Raw genomic sequence first — 20,550 nt, forward strand, 5'->3', positions numbered from 1 at the left:
CATCTGGGCTGTTGACTCCTAGGCTGAGGTAATAGGTGAAGGTTGGTAAATTGCTTCTCCTGTAAATGCATGTGTCGTTAGCAACCTTCCTGTGCAGCAATCACCCTCCCACTCACTGTCTTTCCTGGGCTATCTCATGCAAGCGACTTTCTGGCTGCCCTACTCCCCCCAGGTTCAGACCAGTTGCCCTGCTCACCCTACGTTCAGCCAGGCTGCCCTGATCACCCTTGGTTCAGTAGGACTGGCCTGATATTCCTAAGTTCAGCCCAGCTGCGTTGATCACCCTAGGTTCAGTCTGGCTGCCCTGTTTGTTCACAAAGTGGAAATTAAAGGTAGTGACTGTATTCTTGATGTTGCTGGGATAATTATAGGGACCAGCTGACCTGTTGAGCGTGCCTCAAAAGGGGAGTGAGGATTGAGAAAAGAAAGAGACAAAAGACAGATGATAGAGTCAGGAGGGTCCTCCGTGAATACTGTAGAAACCTCGAATTCATAACACCATTATACCCAAAGCAAAAAGTGGAGGGCAAAAGACTTCCTTACCATGGTTCAAGGAACAAACAAGAGTAAATCAGCTCCTTAATTCTCAAAACATCTAGTAACCACGTCCTTAGTCAGACATCCTGTTATTTGGTCTTGAGGAGCTTGATCTCTGTGACCTTGCATCAAGATGGAAATAGAGTCACCGTGGGCTCCCACAGGTAATCCATTCCTAAACACACCTCATCCTGCAGAAGCCACAAATGTTTGCTGCTGATTTTCTCTGTCTATGGCTCTGCCTCAGGTTCTTCCTCAGATGCTCTGATGTGCCCCCTTCACTTGCAGTATTTGAATATAATGAAGCATCCTTCCAATGACAGTCTTCTAAATAAAACACACATTTTGAAACACTGTGGATGCTGGGCTGGAGACATGGCTCAGCAGTTAATTGAACACAGAAGACCTGGGTTCAATTCCCAGCACCCACATGGCAGCTCACAACTGTCTGTAACTTCAGTTCCAGGTATCCAACACCCTCACACAGGCAAATGTGCACATAAAACAACAAATTATATTTTTTAAATGCTGTGAACAGTTTTACTACTGCTTGATGTGCCTGTGGTCTTTTTATTATTTTTGAAACAGTGTCTCCCCCATGTAGCCCCGGGGGACTTTAAACAGGAAGTCCAAAGTCCAAGAATGCCCTGAGATTTCTGTTCTTCTTGCCTCTACCTCCTGATTTGGGGGTTGCAGGTATGTGCCAACATGCCCACGTCTCCTGTTTTCACCCCTTTAAAAAGTGGCACCTGCTGTAATTAGCTGACCACCAGTTTCAGTGTATGGGGTGAATGTTTGTGTGTGGGAGTGGGGTGAATGTGTTTGTGTACGGGAGTGGGGTGAATGTGTTTTTGTATGGGAATAGGGGTGAATGTGTTTGTGTATGGGAGTGGGGTGAATGTGTTTGTGTATGGGAATAGGGGTGAATGTGTTTGTGTATGGGAGTGGGGTGAATGTGTTTGTGTATGGGAATAGGGGTGAATGTGTTTGTGTATGGGAATAGGGGTGAATGTGTTTATGTATGGGAATAGGGGTGAATGTGTTTGTGTATGGGAATAGGGGTGAATGTGTTTGTGTATGGGAGTGGGGTGAATGTGTTTGTGTATGGGAATAGGGGTGAATGTGTTTCTGTATGGGAATAGGGGTGAATGTGTTTGTGTATGGGAGTGGAGTGAATGTGTTTGTGTATGGGAGTGGGGTGAATGTGTTTGTGTATGGGAGTGGGGTGAATGTGTTTCTGTATGGGAGTGGGGTGAATGTGTTTCTGTATGGGAATAAGGGTGAATGTGTTTGTGTATGGGAGTGGGGTGAATGTGTTTGTGTATGGGAGTGGGGTGAATGTGTTTGTGTATGGGAGTGGGGTGAATGTGTTTCTGTATGGGAGTGGGGTGAATGTGTTTGTGTATGGGAGTGGAGTGAATGTGTTTCTGTATGGGAATAAGGGTGAATGTGTTTGTGTATGGGAGTGGAGTGAATGTGTTTGTGTATGGGAGTGGGGTGAATGTGTTTGTGTATGGGAGTGGGGTGAATGTGTTTCTGTATGGGAGTGGGGTGAATGTGTTTGTGTATGGGAGTGGGGTGAATGTGTTTCTGTATGGGAATAGGGGTGAATGTGTTTGTGTATGGGAATAGGGGTGAATGTGTTTGTGTATGGGAGTGGGGTGAATGTGTTTGTGTATGGGAGTGGAGTGAATGTGTTTCTGTATGGGAATAGGGGTGAATGTGTTTGTGTACGGGAGTGGCCATTTGTCACTCATCCCACTTCTCTCTTTCCCTTGTGGTTACCGAGGGCAAAGGTTTATCTCCTGACTGACCTGCAAAGCCTTGCTTTCCTTTCTTTGGCTCTCTTGTTTCTCTTATTTTCTCACCTTGAATTCCACCTTTCTGTGAATGAGACAAAAGAATCCAGATGCTGACTCCTTAGACCGGGCAGTTCTGCAAACTTTGTTGAGAAAGAGGACAAAATCACTATAAAATGTGGAGAACATCCTAAGGTGTGACTTATACTTAGAAGGAAAGTGGTTATCCCCCGTCCATCCCAGACCGGAGTGTGTGAGAGAGGTGTGTAAGTCAGCTGTGCATTTCTGTGGCCGACGGTGGAAGCTCTGCGTGTCCTGAACACCTGTGTTGTTGCGGGAGTTTTTTGGGAAAGGTTACAACATCTGCAGACCTTCTAGAGAGTGGCTAACACAACACCTGTGTTTATCATCATGATGCCCTCACTCCCTGTGTGGGCAAACACTCTCTTCTCCCACTACCTTCACAAGCTCTCGGATAATTCACCCAAATTCTGGAACTCGAATCACTACCACAAGACCGACTCCAGTGCAAAAACAGAGTCCTTATTTGCCAGTTAACTCGGGTTCCTCCATTTGTCTGAGGTGGCAGCAATGACAGCAGCAGCAACAGAGGCAGCAGCAACAGGAACACTGCAGGAGAGATCCAGAACAGTGAAAAAATTAATTAATTAATTAATTTATTTATTATTATTATTATTATTATTTTTGGCAGATGCTCAGTGAATTCCAAGCCTCAGTGCTTATGATTGGTTGCCCCCTAGTGGTGTGAGGGGGAATTCCAGACTTCCAGGCTTGGGAATGGCTGCCTTCCAATGATGATGTAAAAGGGTTTTCTGGGGCTGAGGGGAATTCTCACCTGCCAGCCAGTACCTGCCTGAGTAGCTCTGGTCTGTTTTCCTGGCTCAGGGGTTGACTGGTTTCAAGTCAGGGGCCTAAATGGCTTCTTTTCTGGGACCAAACTGTGTTTCTTTTTCTGGTTCTTTCTACCTTTTAAACCCTAATCTTGGAACAAAGACAAATATCTTTTGTATGCCCCGGACCTAGGGACTTGGGTCGCTATTTTGGTCCTAGTTTCAGGGTCTGGGTGGAGGGGGCATTTCTCTGGTTCTAGGTTTGGGGACAAAGCATCTCTTCCCCTGGCTCTGGTCCCATTTTCAGGGTGTTTCTTTCCCTGGTGCTGAAACTGGAGTCGGGTTGCTTCAGGGTTGTGCTAGGGCTACAGACACACTGAATCTATGGGGCGCTGGGCCTCTCAATGGAAATTATTGGTCTGTGGTACCCAGATGTTCTTTTCCCCAGAGGTCTGGTTCATGCAGTCTTTTGAGGCTTGCTTCTTCCACTCAGCAAAATACATTAAACATTTTCTTGCTGCTCATTAATTTTCTTCTGTTTTATCATCACAGATCAGTTTGTTTAAGTGTACAATGGTTGAAAGGCATGTTGGCTTTTCTGGCTTTTACATAAATTTACTGTAACTATTTACACACTGGTTGGATGGTATAACAAAGCCTGTAACAGCTTCTGGGTGGGTAGATTATCATCTGGACTTGTGTGATAGAGATTGTCATTCAGAGATAGATTTATTGAAAAGGGGGGATGGTTGAGTCTCTTTAAAGAAGAGAAGCCATTTGGATCCACTATCAGTTTCTACACATAACACCTAGTATTTGGTATCAGATGACTGCACATGGACATGAAGCATGATTAGGTGGAAAGGGAAAACAGACCATGTAATGTTAGGAGAATAATAGTCACACAGAAAACTTTCTGAGAGAGTATGTTCTTAAGTAATCGAACCACAAAAGTCACTGGGGGAGGTAACGGCTGTTACATACTTGGTAGCTGCAGTCATGACACAAAGTGTTTTTATCTCAACACTGCATTTATGCGCTAAACATATGCAAATATTTTTCCAGGAATACCCCAGTAGAGTTGGAAAAACTCTGTGAGGAACTTCAAGGTACTAAAGATGAAATTATCTGAGGGAACAGAAAATACATAGAAAACAGAGAAATTTGTCAAAGTGTGGTTCTATGAAAGACACTCAGAGGTGTTTTCACAGAACGTATAGTATCTGAAATGACGAGCAATTTGGCTGTTTTTAAAGGTCTTGTAAATCCTGCAACCAAGTGTAGAGAAGCAAAGTCACTCTGATGTTGAGTAAGACTTGGTTGTAAAACAGCTGTCGGGGTCTAACCCCAACATAAACTATCTCTCTGGACCAGCATGGAGGTGCGGGAATAACTGAGACACAGTTTACAGCAATATCAGAAGGGAGTCTCAGGGTAGGTTTATATCCATGCATACCGGGTTTCTAAAGTGAAGATTTCCCAGCTCACAGTTTTAACTTCATACCTTTAAAGTCATTTCAAAAAATATAATGAGAATTAAAATCCCTATGCAGTAAATCCCCTGTTTCCTCGTGATCGTTCTCCAGAAGGTGAAGGTTTGTCAATGTATATTTTTTGTGATGTAAATCAGCCTCAACCATGACACATGCCCAGGAATGGTCTAAGTTTACAAGAAGAGAGGGAACACTTTAGGAGGGTCACTGGTCCCCTTTAAGTTTTGCTATAATTTTCAACCCAACAATTTGTTACAATTTCTCATATTGATTTTCTTTATTTTTGCGTTTGTGGCTAAATGTTGTCTACCTTTTATTTTGCCGCATTTTTTTTAAGAGTCTGTGATTGGGCTGTTGAGAGTAAGAAGATGGAGGTCTGTTTAATGCACAGTCTCTGTTCTATAAAATGGGACTTTATTATTGCTCGTTTCACTTAAAGACAGCATGATTTCATAAAAATTCCACCTATCATCTTCAGAAAGCACACTGAATATCATCAGTAATTGGAAGTGAACTCACTCATTATTTTGTGCTGTTCTAATGACTCATGAAAAGGGCTAAAAATGTAGTAAGGAAAAATGGTTCACATCTGTTTCTGCTAAATGTAGTCAGTAATGCATTTAGTTAGAACAAAGAAGAACTTAATTGCATAAATCATTTCAAGGGATTAAGTTAGAGTGAAAATATAAAAAGGAATCATTGACATTGATGATATTTAGCAATGTTAATCAAAGTGGGAATGATAGAGTAACAAATAGGTTCTTGACTTGTAACTCAAGAAATTAAGAAACTTTTATCTTTGCACAGATGTTATTTTCAAAATCCATGTAATCTTACAAGTATGTAACTCTTATAAGGCTTTACTCAACTGAAGTCACCACTATGGGACTAAGAACAACAACATTCCAACAAATCCCAGTTTCTGTGAGTCTTAGATGTTCCCTTTTCATAACTTTCTATTTTCGATTTGGATTCAAGCTCACTTAAATTCACTTTGAAGTTGCGGGCTAAGACATTCGCCGGTGAGACCTGGCGTTGTCACGGTCCCAGCACCTGCCCGTGCACTTCCGTAGGGCTCCTACCACTTCTTTGTTTCTCAGGCTGTAGATGAGAGGATTGAGCATGGGGGTCACTATGGTGCCCAGCACAGCTCCTACCTGGTCTTGGTCAGGTGTGTGGGAAGAGGTGGGAGTCATGTAGATGAACATGGCCTGACCAAAATAGAGACTCACTACAGTCAGGTGGGAGGAGCAGGTGGCCAGGGCTTTATTCCTCCCCTTGGGAGAGTTCATCCTGTGGACGGTGAGGAAGATGAGGGTATAGGAGGTCAGGATCATAGTGAATGGGGCCAGGAGAAAGATAATGGTTGACACAAACTTCACCATCTCGTAGACTGATGTGTCCACACAAGACATTCTCAGAATGGCGGGCATTTCACAGAAGTAATGATTGATCTTCCTGGAGCCACAGAGAGGAAAATTCATGGGGTAGACGGTATGAAGGAGGGCTGCACCAGCCGCTCCAATCCAGGTGGAGGCGGCCATCTTCAGACAGACCTTGGGACTCATGAGAATGGTGTATCGCAGAGGGTGACAGACAGCCACATAGCGGTCATAGGCCATTAGTGTCAGTAAGATGCACTCAGCAAGGCCGAGGGTGAGGAAGGAAAACATCTGAGCAGCACAGGCCAAGAAGGAGATGTCCTGCTTCCCAGTGAAGTAGTTGGTGGCTGCCTTGGGCACTGTGGTGGAGATGTAAGCCAGGTCAATGAGAGACAGCTGACTGAGCAGGAAGTACATGGGGGTGTGGAGGCGGGGGTCCAGCCAGATGAGCAGTATTAGAATGGAATTCCCAGCAGAGGCCAGGGCATAGATGGAGAGAATGAGGAAGATGAGGAGGTTTGGGTACCTGCAGCCGGGAAAGAGCCCCAGCAGGATGAAATCAGCTGTAGTTTTATTCTTCAGATCCATATTTTCATTCAGAGTTTCTTGTAGCAGATGAAAATCTACAATGTTAAAAGAGAAAGCATTTGGCTGGAATAATTTTATTCTCTTGGCCATTGCCTCAGCTCTATCACCCTGGGGTTGAAACTCTGAAAGGGGGATTTTTCACAAGAGAGGCGTTGGGGTGAGGTACAGGAAGAGGGCATCGGGAAGGAGATGGGTATCAGGGGTGATGATAGAAAATCCCAAGTTGCAGGTCACTATGGTCAGTTCAGAACAAACCACTAAAGAACAGCCTGGGATTCAAGTGTAGACTACAGACAGCTGTTAGCTGACCCTAAGCTAAAGGTTGGGTAAGAGATACAATCAGTTCTTTCATATCCCAAACCCGCATTCTGAGTTTCAAGCCACACACAGCAGCTGTTTTACTGACTACAAAGTTACCAAGGGTAATATACTGTAGCTAAGCTCTTCTTCTGTGTTTGGTGTGGGCAGTGGGAGGGTGTCACTCAAATGATGCCCAGTACCCAGAGGAGATCAGTTTTTATGCCCAGTCCAATAAAAGCTATCGCCATCCCCACAACACAAAGACACTTGTTCTTAGTTGTTTTTCTTCTTTGTCCCTTTCAGGGTGTGTTATCCTTTCTCTGTTCCCTTCTCAAATACTTGCTTCTCTTCTTTTATGCTCCTGGTTTTGTCTGAGGTTGTACCTCTAAGAATCCACTCCAATGACCAAGATGTTTCTCCTTTTGTCCAGTAACAGAGGCATATTAAAATTTCACCCCATTGAAATTTTCCCTGGGACTTAGCAAGATCATAGCCTACAGTTATTCTGACTAGAACAAATTAATAATTAGTCCCCTTGATGATAATCTCTAACACAATTATTTCTTCTTTCATCTTTGATTTATTATTATTATTTATCATATCAAATTTTTTGAGGTAGGGTTTCTGTAGCCCTTACTGTTTCTCTTTGATGTTTTAAATGAACACCAGTCTCTTGGAATTCTTGAATCTTACAAATTTCTTTCTCTTTAAAATTATATTATTTTATGTATATGGGTGTTTTGCCTTCATGTGAGTCCCTACCCCTCTTGTGTGCAGGACCAAGGAGGCCAGAAGAGGGCATCAGATCCCCCGAACTAGACCTAAAGATGATTGCGAATGGCCATGTGAGTTCTGGGAACCCAGCCCTCTGCTAGAGCAACCAGTGTCCTAAACTTCTGAGCTATCTCTCCAGCAGTAAAACTCCTTTCCTGAGTATTCTTTTCCACCGACCTTCACTCCAGAACATCTCCCGAGCTTCCCTGAAAGCCCCTTTACAGCTATACTTAGGAGATTCTAGTTGTCTGCCCAAATACATTAGCTGTTTGTCCTGATTTACTTACTAGAGCCATCAATTGAAAATGATTCATTTCTACATCAACAACCTAAGAGACAGTGGTTATAGCACTTTGTACATTTTCCTAGTCTTGTTCTTCATCTAGAGAATGTGATAAACTCATTCTTAAGATATATTACAGGTCTGGGGTAAACTCATTTAATCGGTTTCTAAGGTCAGATATTTGTAGAAGTACCGCACTGTGAGCAAAGGTAACACCTAACCTTCCCTCTCAAACAGTGAGACAAATTCCTGTCTACAACTAATGTCCCGTATTCTGTCCTCCCACCAAGCCGATCTCCTTTGTCTGCTGTGAAAACGCCCAGCCCGTGATTTTTCTTTTCAAACAACAAACATAGTAAGTTTGGGTTCATTATCAAAAATATACTTTATTTCTTCCCATCCACCCTTAGGTTGCTATGCCTTCTTTTTCTGAGGTAAGAAAAATAGCACAGCATGTCTTATTGGTACTTTAAGGTTGCTTTATTTTTTTAAAAAAAAAAAAACTTAATAAACCCAAACTGTTGGTGTGACGTCTACAAACTTACTTTAGCATATGAAAATGATGGTTTGGTAATGAACTATGTAGTTAGATAAGGGACTGTGACTAAATGATGTACAAAGAATAAATTAAAGAAACCATCACCACATTTCACATTTTTTCCCATCAGCACTCATGTTTCAGTCTATACGAGGTTCACACTGACGGCCTTGGTTCACCTAGAAACGAAAGAGAAGGAAGTGTGACCCCGGGGTCTTTCTTGTATAAGAGACCACATCCTTTGGATTCTTTCTTGAAAGCACTTTTTTTTTTTTTTTTTTTTTTTTTTTTTTTTTTTTTTTTTTGTCAACCACACCACATATTCAGATTTAACTGTAGAATGAGTTCTGTCTGAGTGGTGGGCAGTCAAAGAAGAAACCCTGCCCAAGGCTTCTGTGAAAATGGCAAAAGGCAGATCCTGCAGTAAGTGTGGGGGGCTTTTTTTAAAGTGAAGAGTTTTATTGGGGGAAGGGAAGGGAATGGGAAAAGCAGGAGAGGGGATGAGAGAGAGAGAAAGGGAGAGAGAGAAAGAGAGAGAGAGAAGGAGGAGGAGGAGCAGGAGGAGAGGAGAAGAAGGAGAAGAAGGAGAAGAAGAAGAGGAGGAGGAGGAGAAGGAGGAGGAGGGGGGGCCAGAAAAGTTGTGCCTGTTTCCCTTTGGAGGAACAGTGGGGAAAAATCAGAGTACAATTTTTTTTTTTTTTTTTTTTTTTTGGTTTTTCGAGACAGGGTTTCTCTGTAGCTATGGAGCCTGTCCTGGAACTAGCTCTTGTAGACCAGGCTGGCCTCGAACTCACAAAGATCCGCCTGTCTCTGCCTCTCAGAGTACAATTTTTAAGAATTCCCTGCTCCACACACTGTCCATAAACTCTGCTTTTAGATTGCCCAGCTACTGTCAGGGAATTCGGGAACACTGGGCACCAGTCTGGATTTCCAGGTTCTTGTGTTTTGGAACACAATATTGGACAGGGACCCATGGGATGCTGCAGTCAAGGAGACATTTAGTTTGTTAAGAAAGAGTATACTTCTAAGGGAGGAAGTGAGCCAGAGCTGCGAGTAGGGTCAGAAGCGTGATGGGCCTGTGCCCTGGTAGGAAGGGTTGCATCTTTCTCTTTGTGAACTGTTTTTACACGCCAGCTGCAGCCCTGTGCACTTCCCTCTGCTTGTCATTCCTCTGCCTCACAAGGCGAAGAGCAATATTCAAGTAGTGCTTCTCCCAGCCCAAAGTGCAAAAATCCCCAGAGTGGACCACTAGAGGGCGATGTTCTCTTCCCCCATTTCTATCAGAGTCAACTGTAATAACAGCAATGAACACAGACAAGCTGGCAGGGTCCTTGGTCCTTGCTGTCCCCACTAACTTTCTCCAGCCTGTGGGAAACCTGGAGTCACTGAACAAAGCAGAGAGGCAGCACAGTCATTCCTTAGCTATTCGCTGAATGATCAGAGGATCCAAAATCCTCACTGGGTCAGGACAGGCGTTGATCGCCTATAGTCAATCACTCACTCATCTATAGCAATGGGGCCTCATTTTGATGTTTTGCTTCCTACCTCTTTCACCTGTTGAGGAAGCGCATTCCATTTGATCATGACTTCAACGTGGAGAACATCCTGTCTTTTTCTCAGATCCAAACTTAACCTGTTCTTTCTTTGCAATGTTTCTACCCTGGATCAATGGTTCAAGCACAGGTCACCAACCAGATTCAGCTTCCTTCGTGGGGAGCCAGAGCTTTGTCGGTAGCTAGTGCTCTTCCTCCCAGACTTTATTCTCCTGTTTTGTGCTGCAGGGTGAGCCTCAGGTAGCCCAAATTGCCCTTCTCACCTGTGCCCCACAACACTTAGCATCCAATTAGCTCTTGTTTTGAGAAGCCTGACCTCTGACCTGGTTGCCCATGAGAACAGACTCACACATTTCTGATCCACACCAGGGTCAGGCTTGAGAGCAGTGTAGTGGCTCCCTGCTGTGTTCTGTCCAGATCAAGAGCTGCTGACTCTTCTGTGTACCAGGGGACTGAAGAACCCTTCAGGGAGTCTCATGGGAGTCTGTCCCCAGACTTCAATTAACTGTAGACCTAGAAACCTCTGGAGAAAACCTCACTGTCCAGTATTCTGTGCTATTTGATGAAATAACAGCTGCATTTTGTGTCTCCGTGGAGATGGGAAGGAAGCAGTGTGGCAGGGATGGCAGAAAGAGACTATGACAATTAAAGATTCTTCAGGGTCTCCTGTGACAGCGACCCTGTCTTACTGAGGATGGGCTGGGCTTCTAGATGGACTGAGGAGAACTAGAAATGTTGTCAAAAGGGAGAAAACCTAAAACAGAGTTCTGATAACCTGAGCTGTTCACAGGGTAGTCTGAACTCTAAAGGGAAAAATGTGTACCTGCCTTTTGATAATTCCATCTGAGCTGCAATGTTTATGCCACCTTCCCGAGGACCTCCCTCACTCTCTCAGTGAGGAAACAGAAACAAGAAACAATACACCCGTCCAACATAGAAAAACTCAGAAATTGGCACCTAGATAGATAATCACACCAATCCCAGGTGTCTAGCCATCAGTGTAAGAATGAAATCAATGCCAACCAAGCAATATGTCAGTACCAGAGCCCAGCTATTCTACTACAGTAAGCCCTGACTATTCCAACACAGCTTAAGCACAAGAAAAAGACTTTAAAACTAACTTCATAAAGATGACATAAGTCCTTACAAAAGTAGTGGAAAAAGTCCCTTAAAGAAATCAAGAAGGCAAACAAAAAATTGGAGCAAATTAGTAAGTTCCTTAAAGAAAGCCAAGAAAGTCAAGGGAAAGCAAGCAAACAACGAACAGTTGAAGGAAATTAATAAAACTGCCTGAGATCTGCAAATGGAAATACAGTAAAGAAAACCCAAATGGAGGGAATTCTGGAAATTAAAACCTAGGTAAGTGAATAAGAACCACAGATACAAGTATCACCAACAGAATACAAGCAATGGAAGACAGACTCTTGGGCATTAAAGATATTATAGAAGAAATAGTTACATCGGACAAAGAAAATGTTGAAGCAATTTAAATTCTTTTTTTTTTTTTTTTTTTTTTTTTTTGTTTTTCGAGACAGGGTTTCTCTGTGGTTTTAGAGCCTATCCTGGAACTAGCTCTTGTAGACCAGGCTGGTCTCGAACTCACAGAGATCCGCTTGCCTCTGCCTCCCGAGTGCTGCGATTAAAGGCGTGTGCCACCACCGCCCGGCCCGCAATTTAAATTCTTGACAGAAAACATCCAGGAAGTCTGGAACACTATGAAATGAGCAAACCTAGGGATAATAGGAATAAAAGAAGGAGAAGAATCCTAGTTCAAAGACCCAGAACATATTTTCAACAAAATCACAGAAGAAAAATGTCCTAACCTAAAGGAGGAGAGTCCCATTGGGCGGTAGTGGCACCTATGTTTAATTCCAGCATTCAGGAGTCAGAGACAGGCGGGCCTATACCAGTTTGAGGCTGACTTAGTCTACAGAGTGAGTTCTAGGACAGCCAAGGCTGTTATACAGTGAAACCCTCTCTCAAATAACAATAGCAGCAGCAACAGCAAAAAGAGATGATTCTCATAAAGTCACAAGAAGCTTACAGTCACCTAATAGACTGGCTCAGAAAAGAAAATCTCCTTGCCACATAACAATCAAAACCAAGAAAGAATGTTAGAGTCTTCAAGGGGAAAAGACAAAACAACATACATAGACAGATCTATTAGAATTACAGTTGACTTCTCAATAGTCTAAAACCCAGAAGGGCCTGGACAGATGTCCTGCAGAAACTCTTATCTAAACTACCTAAAAGGTAGATAGAGAATAGCCAAGTCAACAAAATCATAGATGAAAAGGACACATAACGATAGATACTGAGGAAACCTAAGAATCATTTGGTCATGCTTTGAAAACCTGTACTCCACAAAATTGGAAAATCTAATAGATGGATAATTTTCTTATAGATACCACTTACCAAAGTTAAATAAAGATGAGATAAACAATATAATATACCTATAACCCCTAAGGTAATAGAAGCAGTCATTAAAAGTCTCCCAACAGGAAAAAAAAACCCCAGCATTACAGAATCTACTAGAAGGAAAACTACAACCCAAGGAAGCTACCTGCACCCACAAAAACACAGGCAACAGATAAACTCACACTAACAAACCCCAAAGAAGGGAAACACAAAATACTACCACCTAAAAATAAAAGGAATTAACAATCATTGGTCATTAATATCTTTTAATAATACAGATTCAATTCATCTATAAAAAGACACAGGCTAACAGAATGGATACAAAAACAGGATCCATCTTTCTGCTGCATATAAGAAACACACCTCAACCTCAAAGACAGACACTACCTCAGACTAAAGGGTTTGGAAAAGGTTTTCCAATCAAATGGACCTAAGAAACAAGCAGGTGTAGCTCTCCTAATATCTAACAAAATTGATTTCAAACTAAAATCAATCAGAAGAGATGCAGAAGGACACTTTATGCTCATAACAGGAACAGTTCATCAAGATACAGTCTCAATCCTGAACATCTATGCCCCTAATACAAGAGCACCCATGTATGCAAAAGAAACATTGCTAAAACTTAAACCACACATCAAACCCCACACACTAATAGTAGGAGATTTCAACACTTGACGCTCACCAATGGACAGGTCAACCAGACAGAAATTTAACAGAGAAATAAGAGAGCTAACAGATGTCATGACTCAAATAGAATTAACAGACATCTATAGAACATTTTATCCAAACACAAAAGAATATACCTTCTTCTTAGGTATATGGAACCTTCTCTAAAACTGACCACATACTCAGTCACAAAGCAAACCTCAACAGATACAAAAAATTGGAATAGCCTCCTGTATTTTATCAGATTACCATGGCTTAAAAAGTTAAAATTCAGCAACAACACTAATTGCAGAAAGCCTCCAAACTCATGGAAAATGACCAATGCTCAATTGAATCACTCCTGGGTCAAAGAAGAAATAAAGACAGAAATTAAAGCCTTCCTAGAATTCAATGAAAATAAATGCACAACATAGCCAAACCTATGGAACAGTACGAAAGCAGTGCCAAGAGTAAAGTTCATAGCACCGAGTGCCTACCTAAAGAAAGTGGAGAATTTCATACTAGCAACTTAACAGCACTCCTCAAAGCTCTAGAACAAAAAGAAACAGACTCACTCAGGAGAAGTAGACAATGGGAAATACACAAATCGGGGGCTGAAATCAGAACAAGTCAACTGACTGCCACACTGACTGAAGCTTGAGAAAAGAGACCTCAAAGACTGCCCCCACAGTGACAAGCATTCTCCAACAAGACCACACCTACTCCAACATGGCCACACCTACTCCAACAAGGCCACACCTCCTAATAGTAGAATACACCTTGTGGCCATTTTCTTTCAAACCACCACATGAAGGAAGCCTTTCTGATAGTGATCAGCAAAGGCATAAATCTATGAACACAGCAGAATTTCAATAGGAAACAGCTTATTGATTTTTTTTGTAACCATTATAAATCTTTGGGTTATTCAACCTCAGGTTCCTGATCGTCCAGGCGGTCTGGAGTATGGGCTCCCTCTCGTAGTGTGGGCCTCAAATTAGATCAGTCATTGTTGGTCACTCCCACAGGTTCTGAGCCTCATTACCCCAGTACTTCTTGCCAGCAGGATAAATTGTAGTTTGAAGATTTTGTGGCTGTACTGGTGTCTTAGTCCCACCACTGGAAGTTACCTGGTTACAGAAGACGGCCAGTTAAGGTTCTGATTCCTCCAATACTAGGAGTCGTCCCTAGGATCAGCCTCATAGAATCCTGGGGGTTTCTACTGCACTGGTTTCCACACCGTCCTCCCCTCAAATGCCCTCCAGTTCCAGTCATCTCTCCCAGTGCTCTATCCCTCCACCACCCCCAACCTGATTCTCCTTTCCCATTTTCACCTGTCCCTAGTCCAAACACAAAGTCTATTCAATTACCCTGTCCCAGGGAGATCCATTTGTCTCCCCCTAGGGCCTCTCTTTTCAGTTAGCTTTTCTGTATTCTGTGGACTATAGCACGGTTATCAATTGCTTAAAAGCAACTATCGACTTATAAGTGAGTGCATACTACAATATTGAGTTGGAAGTGCCACCCCAGCCTGCGAAGTGCTTGGACTCCAGCTCCCAGCCTGCTAAGCACTGACCCCTACCTGGGGAGGGTCAGGACCACTCCCACAGGGTATTTAGGGTCCCACCAGATAGAGGAGCACATGGTTTTGGGTTTGCGTGTGTGTTCCCCTGTCTTCCCCCTACCATGCTCTCAGCCACCCAGGACCACCATCTACTAAATACGGGCATTTAACTTGGTTCTGTCTGGTCTGATTGGAATTCTTTGCCCCGGTGTGAGGCTCTGTTAGAAAATATTCCTAACATATACCATGTTTGGTTTTCCAGGTCTGGGTTACCTCACTCAGGATTATTATTTTTTTTTTAGTTCCATCCATTTGCCTGCAAATTTCATGATGCCATTTTTTTTTAAACTGCTAAATGATACTTCATTGTGTAAATGTATCATATTTGCTTCACACATTGTTTGGATTAGGGACATCTAGTATGTTTCCAGGTTTTGGCAATTATGAATAAAGTCACTATGAATATAGTTGAACAAGTGTCCTCATAGGATGGATTGTCTATGGGTATATGCCCAATAGTATTATAGCTGGGCCTTGAGGTAGATTGGCTCCCAAGATTTTGGAAGCCACTGTATTGATTTACATAGTAGCTGTACATGTTTGCACTCCCACCAGCAATGGAGGAGAGTTCCCCTTGCTCCACATTCCTGCCAGCATTAGCTATCACTTGTGTTAATGATCTTAGCAATTCTGACAGGTATAAGATGGACTCTTCAAAGTAGTTTTGATTTGCATTTCCCTATGGCTAAGGAAGCTGAACATTTCTTTAAGTGTTTCTCACTCATTTGAGATTCCACTTTTGAGAAATCTGTTTAGATCATTCCACTTTTTAAATGGATTATTTGTTGTTGGTGTCTAGTTTCTTGAGTTCTTTATGTATTTTGGATTTTAGCCCAATTTTCCCATTCTGTATGTTGCCCTTTTGTCCTATTGATGGTGGTTTTTTTTTCTTTGCCTTACAGAAACTTTTCAGTTTCATAAGGTCCCATTTATAAAATGTTGGTTGACCTTAATGCCTGTGCTATCAGTGTTCTGCTCAGGATGCTGTCTCATATTCTAATGTCTTCAAGGAGTTCATCACTGATTTCAAGAACCCAGCTCAAAGTAATTATGACTCTCAACCACCTCCCAAGAGTGGCCATACTGACCTTCACTTAGTGGGTCTCAAAAGCATCTCATCCTGCATTCCTTTCCCCATTCTGCATCCCCTTGGTCTTCCTTCCACCCTCTGAGAACTGTGTCTCTCTCTGCAATGCTTGCTGAACTCCTGTGTGTGCATCTGAGCTCTCTTTCTGTGATCCACACTATATTGGGGGTCTGGTGTCCATCACAGGTTTGCTGTGATGACACTTCAAGGGAATCCTAGTTTCTCACATCGGGTTCCAGCCCTGGACTGCAAACTGAAATCTTTCTTGTAGAAAATATAGATCAGTGGTTCTCAACCTGTGGGTTGTGCCCCCTTTGGAGGTTCAAGGGCTCTGTCACAGAGGTCAAATAAAACTGTCCCCAAAACACAGATATTTGCATTACAATTCATAACAACAGCAAAACTACAGTTATGAAGAAGCAATGACATGATTTTATGGTTGGGGACATGATTTAAAACATATGTACTCACTAAATACCTATTCATCTGTGAAGCTGCCTCCTTTGACAGGAGGTTTTTGATGACTCACTTAATCTTGTTATCTTTTCTGTTAGGATCAGGTTTCTCTTTCTTCTGGACTCCATCTCAGTCATTATACACACCCAGGAATTTATTTAATCCCCACTACTTGTCATTATGGTCTGAGTTCTCATTTCTCACACTGATAGCAGCAAACAATGAGGAAAAAAAGGTGGTGCTCCCCTCCAATAAATGTACTTTAAAGGTTACAATTACAAAATTTTTCAACACATAATAAAGGTAAAAAGATAAAAATTGTAGTATCAAAATTTAAAATGTAGTGGTAAAATTTGACATCTTGAATTTTATTCTTTTGTTTTTGTCACCAAAATTATTATGTCTTTAAAATAATTGTTTTACTATAAGATTATTTCTTAGTTACATGATAACCACAAAGTAAAAACTTGTACACAAACTGAAAACCAAAATAAGGAGATTTAAATAATAATAACAGAGAAAAATCATATAACCACAAAAGAATACAGTAAGAAAAAAGAACAGGAAGAATGGGCACGACAATTAGGAAGCAGGAGGTGGTGCAAACTTGTGCTCCTGTTCATGGTATCACCATGTGTGACAGTGGACTGCATTCTCCAAATGGAGCACAGGGAGCCACTGAATGGGAAAAGATCAGATCCCATTATGATGCCTGGATTAAACCCATCTCACCAATTATTTCAGTTTCCAGCACTCATGTTGGCCAACCCACAACCACCTGTAAATCAAGCTCCAGAGGCTCTGATGACCTCTGCTGGCCACTGTTGACACTGCACTCACATGCAAATACACACACAATTACAACCCAGACACACACATATACCCCCATACACAATTGTACCCCAGACACACACATATACCCACACACACAATTATACCTCCCCACATACACCCCCCACAATTATACTCCCCACGCATATAACCACACACACAATTATACCTCCCACATATACCCACAGAGTACACACTCATACACACACATCCCCACAGAAACACATACATACACACACTCATATACAGACACACATCACAGACATGCAAATATATACACACAGAGAGACCCACTCACTGTTAGGAATATTTTTTAGACGAGTCTCTGTGCTGACACAAATAATTCCAATCAGACCAAATTAGACCAAATAAAAGATGCCCATGTTTAATGCAATGCTCCCAGGGGGGCACTGGGAAAGTATGGAGAGGGGAAAAGAGAGAAAAGGGGAGACCAAGCAAAACCCAGAGACCACGTGTTCATTCTCTGGAGTACAGTTTAAGTAGCCTGTGGGAGTGATCTTGACCTTTCCTGGTGAGGAGTTACCGTTTGGTGGACTTTCTTGACCCTTCCTGGCAAGGGTCATCACTTGGCTGGCTTTCTCTGTGGTGGAGTTTGGACCAAGGCAACACCCAGGGGAGGGGTCTTGAAATGGAGCTCCTGCCCAGTATTCCAAAGATGGGTGCCAAGGGCTGGGATGAGGCCCCGACTATAATATTCTAGACTCTTAGTATAAAGGGTGTTAGGGAGCTGGGGTGATGCTTTTGTCCAAACACTCACAAGCACAAACACACAGAAACAAGCAGACACATATATTTATACACACAAACACAGAAACCCACTGGAGCAAAACCACACATTCATATACACACAAACAAATACACACAGACACACATATGACCTAAAAATAAAATCTTTGTTTTAAAGCACAGGAAAATAGTGTCATTACTGAAATCTAGCAAGTGTTACAAAAGTCATAACAATTCTCCAGTGTTCCAAATGCTACAGAAGGGGAACACTTGCCAAGCCTGCACTAGAGGCTGGTAATATCTGATACATACAGCAAGGAATCACATAGCAAAAACCATAAAACTGCCCTAAGATAAACATGTATGATACCTTCTAACAGAATATTGGCTATTATATATATATAATATATATATATATCAGTTTGTTCTATAGACATAAAAAAGAAAAGAATGAAACTCATACAATTGTGTCATTATACATAGGAAACCTAATTCAATGAGTCAGCATCTCTTCCTGATGAAACATTTCAACAAAGTAAAAGGCACCAAGTCAACATTACTACAAAATAAAAGTACCTGATGAGAGCATCATATTGTCAAGTCTGTGAGCATCACATAAATAACATAAGAGTCCTGGAAGAGCAGATGTATAAAGGAAAAGAAAGCAGCTATTCATTTTAAATTACTTATTTTACTGTCATGAAAGAGGGGTTTCATACCCAATAATTTCTTCAGAGCCTCTGTGACATTCTTATTCCTAAGACTGTAGATCAGTGGGTTCAACAGAGGGGTGAGTATCGTGTAAAACACAGACACCATCATGTCCTTCTCTGGGGTGTGGAAGGAGGCAGGGAGCATGTAGGTATAGACAGCAGCACCATAGAAGAGGATGACCACGGTCATGTGGGAGGAGCAGGTGGCGAGGGCCTTCTTCCTGCCCTCTGCCGAGTTCATCCTGAGAACTGTGAGGAGAATGAAGGAGTAGGAGCTTGAGATGACTATCACAGGGATGAGAAGCATGGGCACACAGCAAATGTACATGAGGGTCTCATAGAGCCAGGTACCTGAGCAGAAGAGTTTTATCACAGCAGGGACCTCACAGAAGAAGTGATGGATCTCCCTGGATCCACAGAATGGGAAGGTCATGGAGATAGGAGTGAGAATGAAGCCATCTAAGGATCCCAGGGACCAGCAAGCAGACATCAAGAGGAGACACACCCTGCGTTTCATGAGGACAGGATAACGGAGTGGATGGCAGATGGCCACATAGCGGTCATAAGACATCGCAGCCAGAAGGAAACATTCTGAACCTCCTAATGTCAGGTATAGAAACATCTGCATCCCACAAGCAACAGCTGAGATCGTGTGACTTCCCAGGACCTGGTCCATGAGCATCTTGGGCACAGTGACAGAAATGTATGTCATGTCCATGAGGGACAACTGACTGATGAAAAAGTACATGGGTGTGTGGAGGCGGGTGTCAGAGAGTATCAGAAGGATCAGGAGGGAATTGCCAGACAAGGTCATTAGGAAAACCACAAATATGACCACAGCAAGTAGAACTGGGTGTTTGAATTGACTGTAAAATCCCACCAGGGTGAAATCTGACTGTCCAGTGTAGTTGTTCATCTAGGAGATGATGTTCATGGGTGTCTCCTAGGAAACCAAGAAAGCTTTTGGGTTAGTGTCATCATGTGACCTCATGAACTAATAAACAGTTGTAGGCAGAGACTACTCATTTATTTTCTGACTGCCCAGACCCGAATAATCACACAGAAACTATATTAATCACACACTGTTTGACCTATTAATGAACAAAGCAATCTGTAACTGGTTGTGATCAACTGTAAACCCCACTCAGCGATGTGCTATCCACCTGACTGTGCTAACGGGAAGGTCCCTACCTGGAGATTTGAGGATGGCATATTACATATAGTTCATTCAGGTTTTTTTTTTTTTTTTTTGCTGAAAACATAGGGTTCACATCTTGGATATTCAGAGAAAATCTTCCAAAGTTTAAGGGTAAGAAATTTCCTAAATCCTGACAGCGTATTCTGTCCAGTACCACAGACTTGAATAATGCTGCCCCATGCTAACACTAGTAGTGACTCAGTAACAAAAAAAGTAAAATCAAAATTATTTTGAAAGTTTTGAGTTTAAAATGAGCCTTGTCTCATGGGTTAAGGATGCAATTGGAATCTTAAAAACTCTGAAGTGTATTTCATATAAAAACACCTTTAAAGGGTATAATTTAAGGGGGGAAATTTCAACAGGTGAACCTCCTCGATCTCCAAGATCTGGCTCCTCTGAGAATTTCTCTGCAGCTTGAAGAAACTTCACCTGCACACAAACACGACCAATGCTCAGAATCCTAAGAGGCTTGGGGCAAGGAGCCCACTCAGTAGCCAAATACTTCCCCAGCCCAGCTATCACTCACCCATTGTTCCTCCATCTGCTGCCTAAAATAATGCTACTGATGATGGTGGTGGTGCTGATGTTGATGATGATAACTTTGATTTCTGATTTGGCCAAGTTAAAATAAAACAAAACAAGGAAAGTTCTCTCAGTATCCCAAAGTAAGGAAGAGTTGAGCAGACACACACAGTCACAGTATTAAGAACTAACTATACTGGAGAACATCTTAGAG

The 20,550-nt window shown here is 42.3% G+C and overlaps 1 protein-coding gene and 1 pseudogene across 1 annotated transcript; both read right to left on the reverse strand.

Annotated features, from left to right (window-relative positions):
* Positions 1-5,687: 5,687 nt before the first annotated feature.
* Positions 5,688-6,650, reverse strand: LOC130877003 (olfactory receptor 2T27-like). The gene has a single exon (XM_057773925.1). The coding sequence runs from the start codon at positions 6,648-6,650 to the stop codon at positions 5,688-5,690; it is 963 nt and encodes a 320-aa protein (XP_057629908.1).
* Positions 6,651-18,575: 11,925 nt separating this feature from the next.
* LOC130877004 (olfactory receptor 2T29-like) lies at positions 18,576-19,550 on the reverse strand (annotated as a pseudogene).
* Positions 19,551-20,550: the final 1,000 nt, after the last annotated feature.

This window comes from Chionomys nivalis, chromosome 7 (assembly GCF_950005125.1).
Source record: "Chionomys nivalis chromosome 7, mChiNiv1.1, whole genome shotgun sequence".
NCBI classification, from domain to species: Eukaryota; Metazoa; Chordata; class Mammalia; order Rodentia; family Cricetidae; genus Chionomys; species Chionomys nivalis.

Coding starts and splice junctions, on each gene's coding strand:
- LOC130877003 (XM_057773925.1), bottom strand. CDS start 6,650: ATGGATCTGAAGAATAAAACTACAGCTGATTTCATCCTGCTGGGGCTC.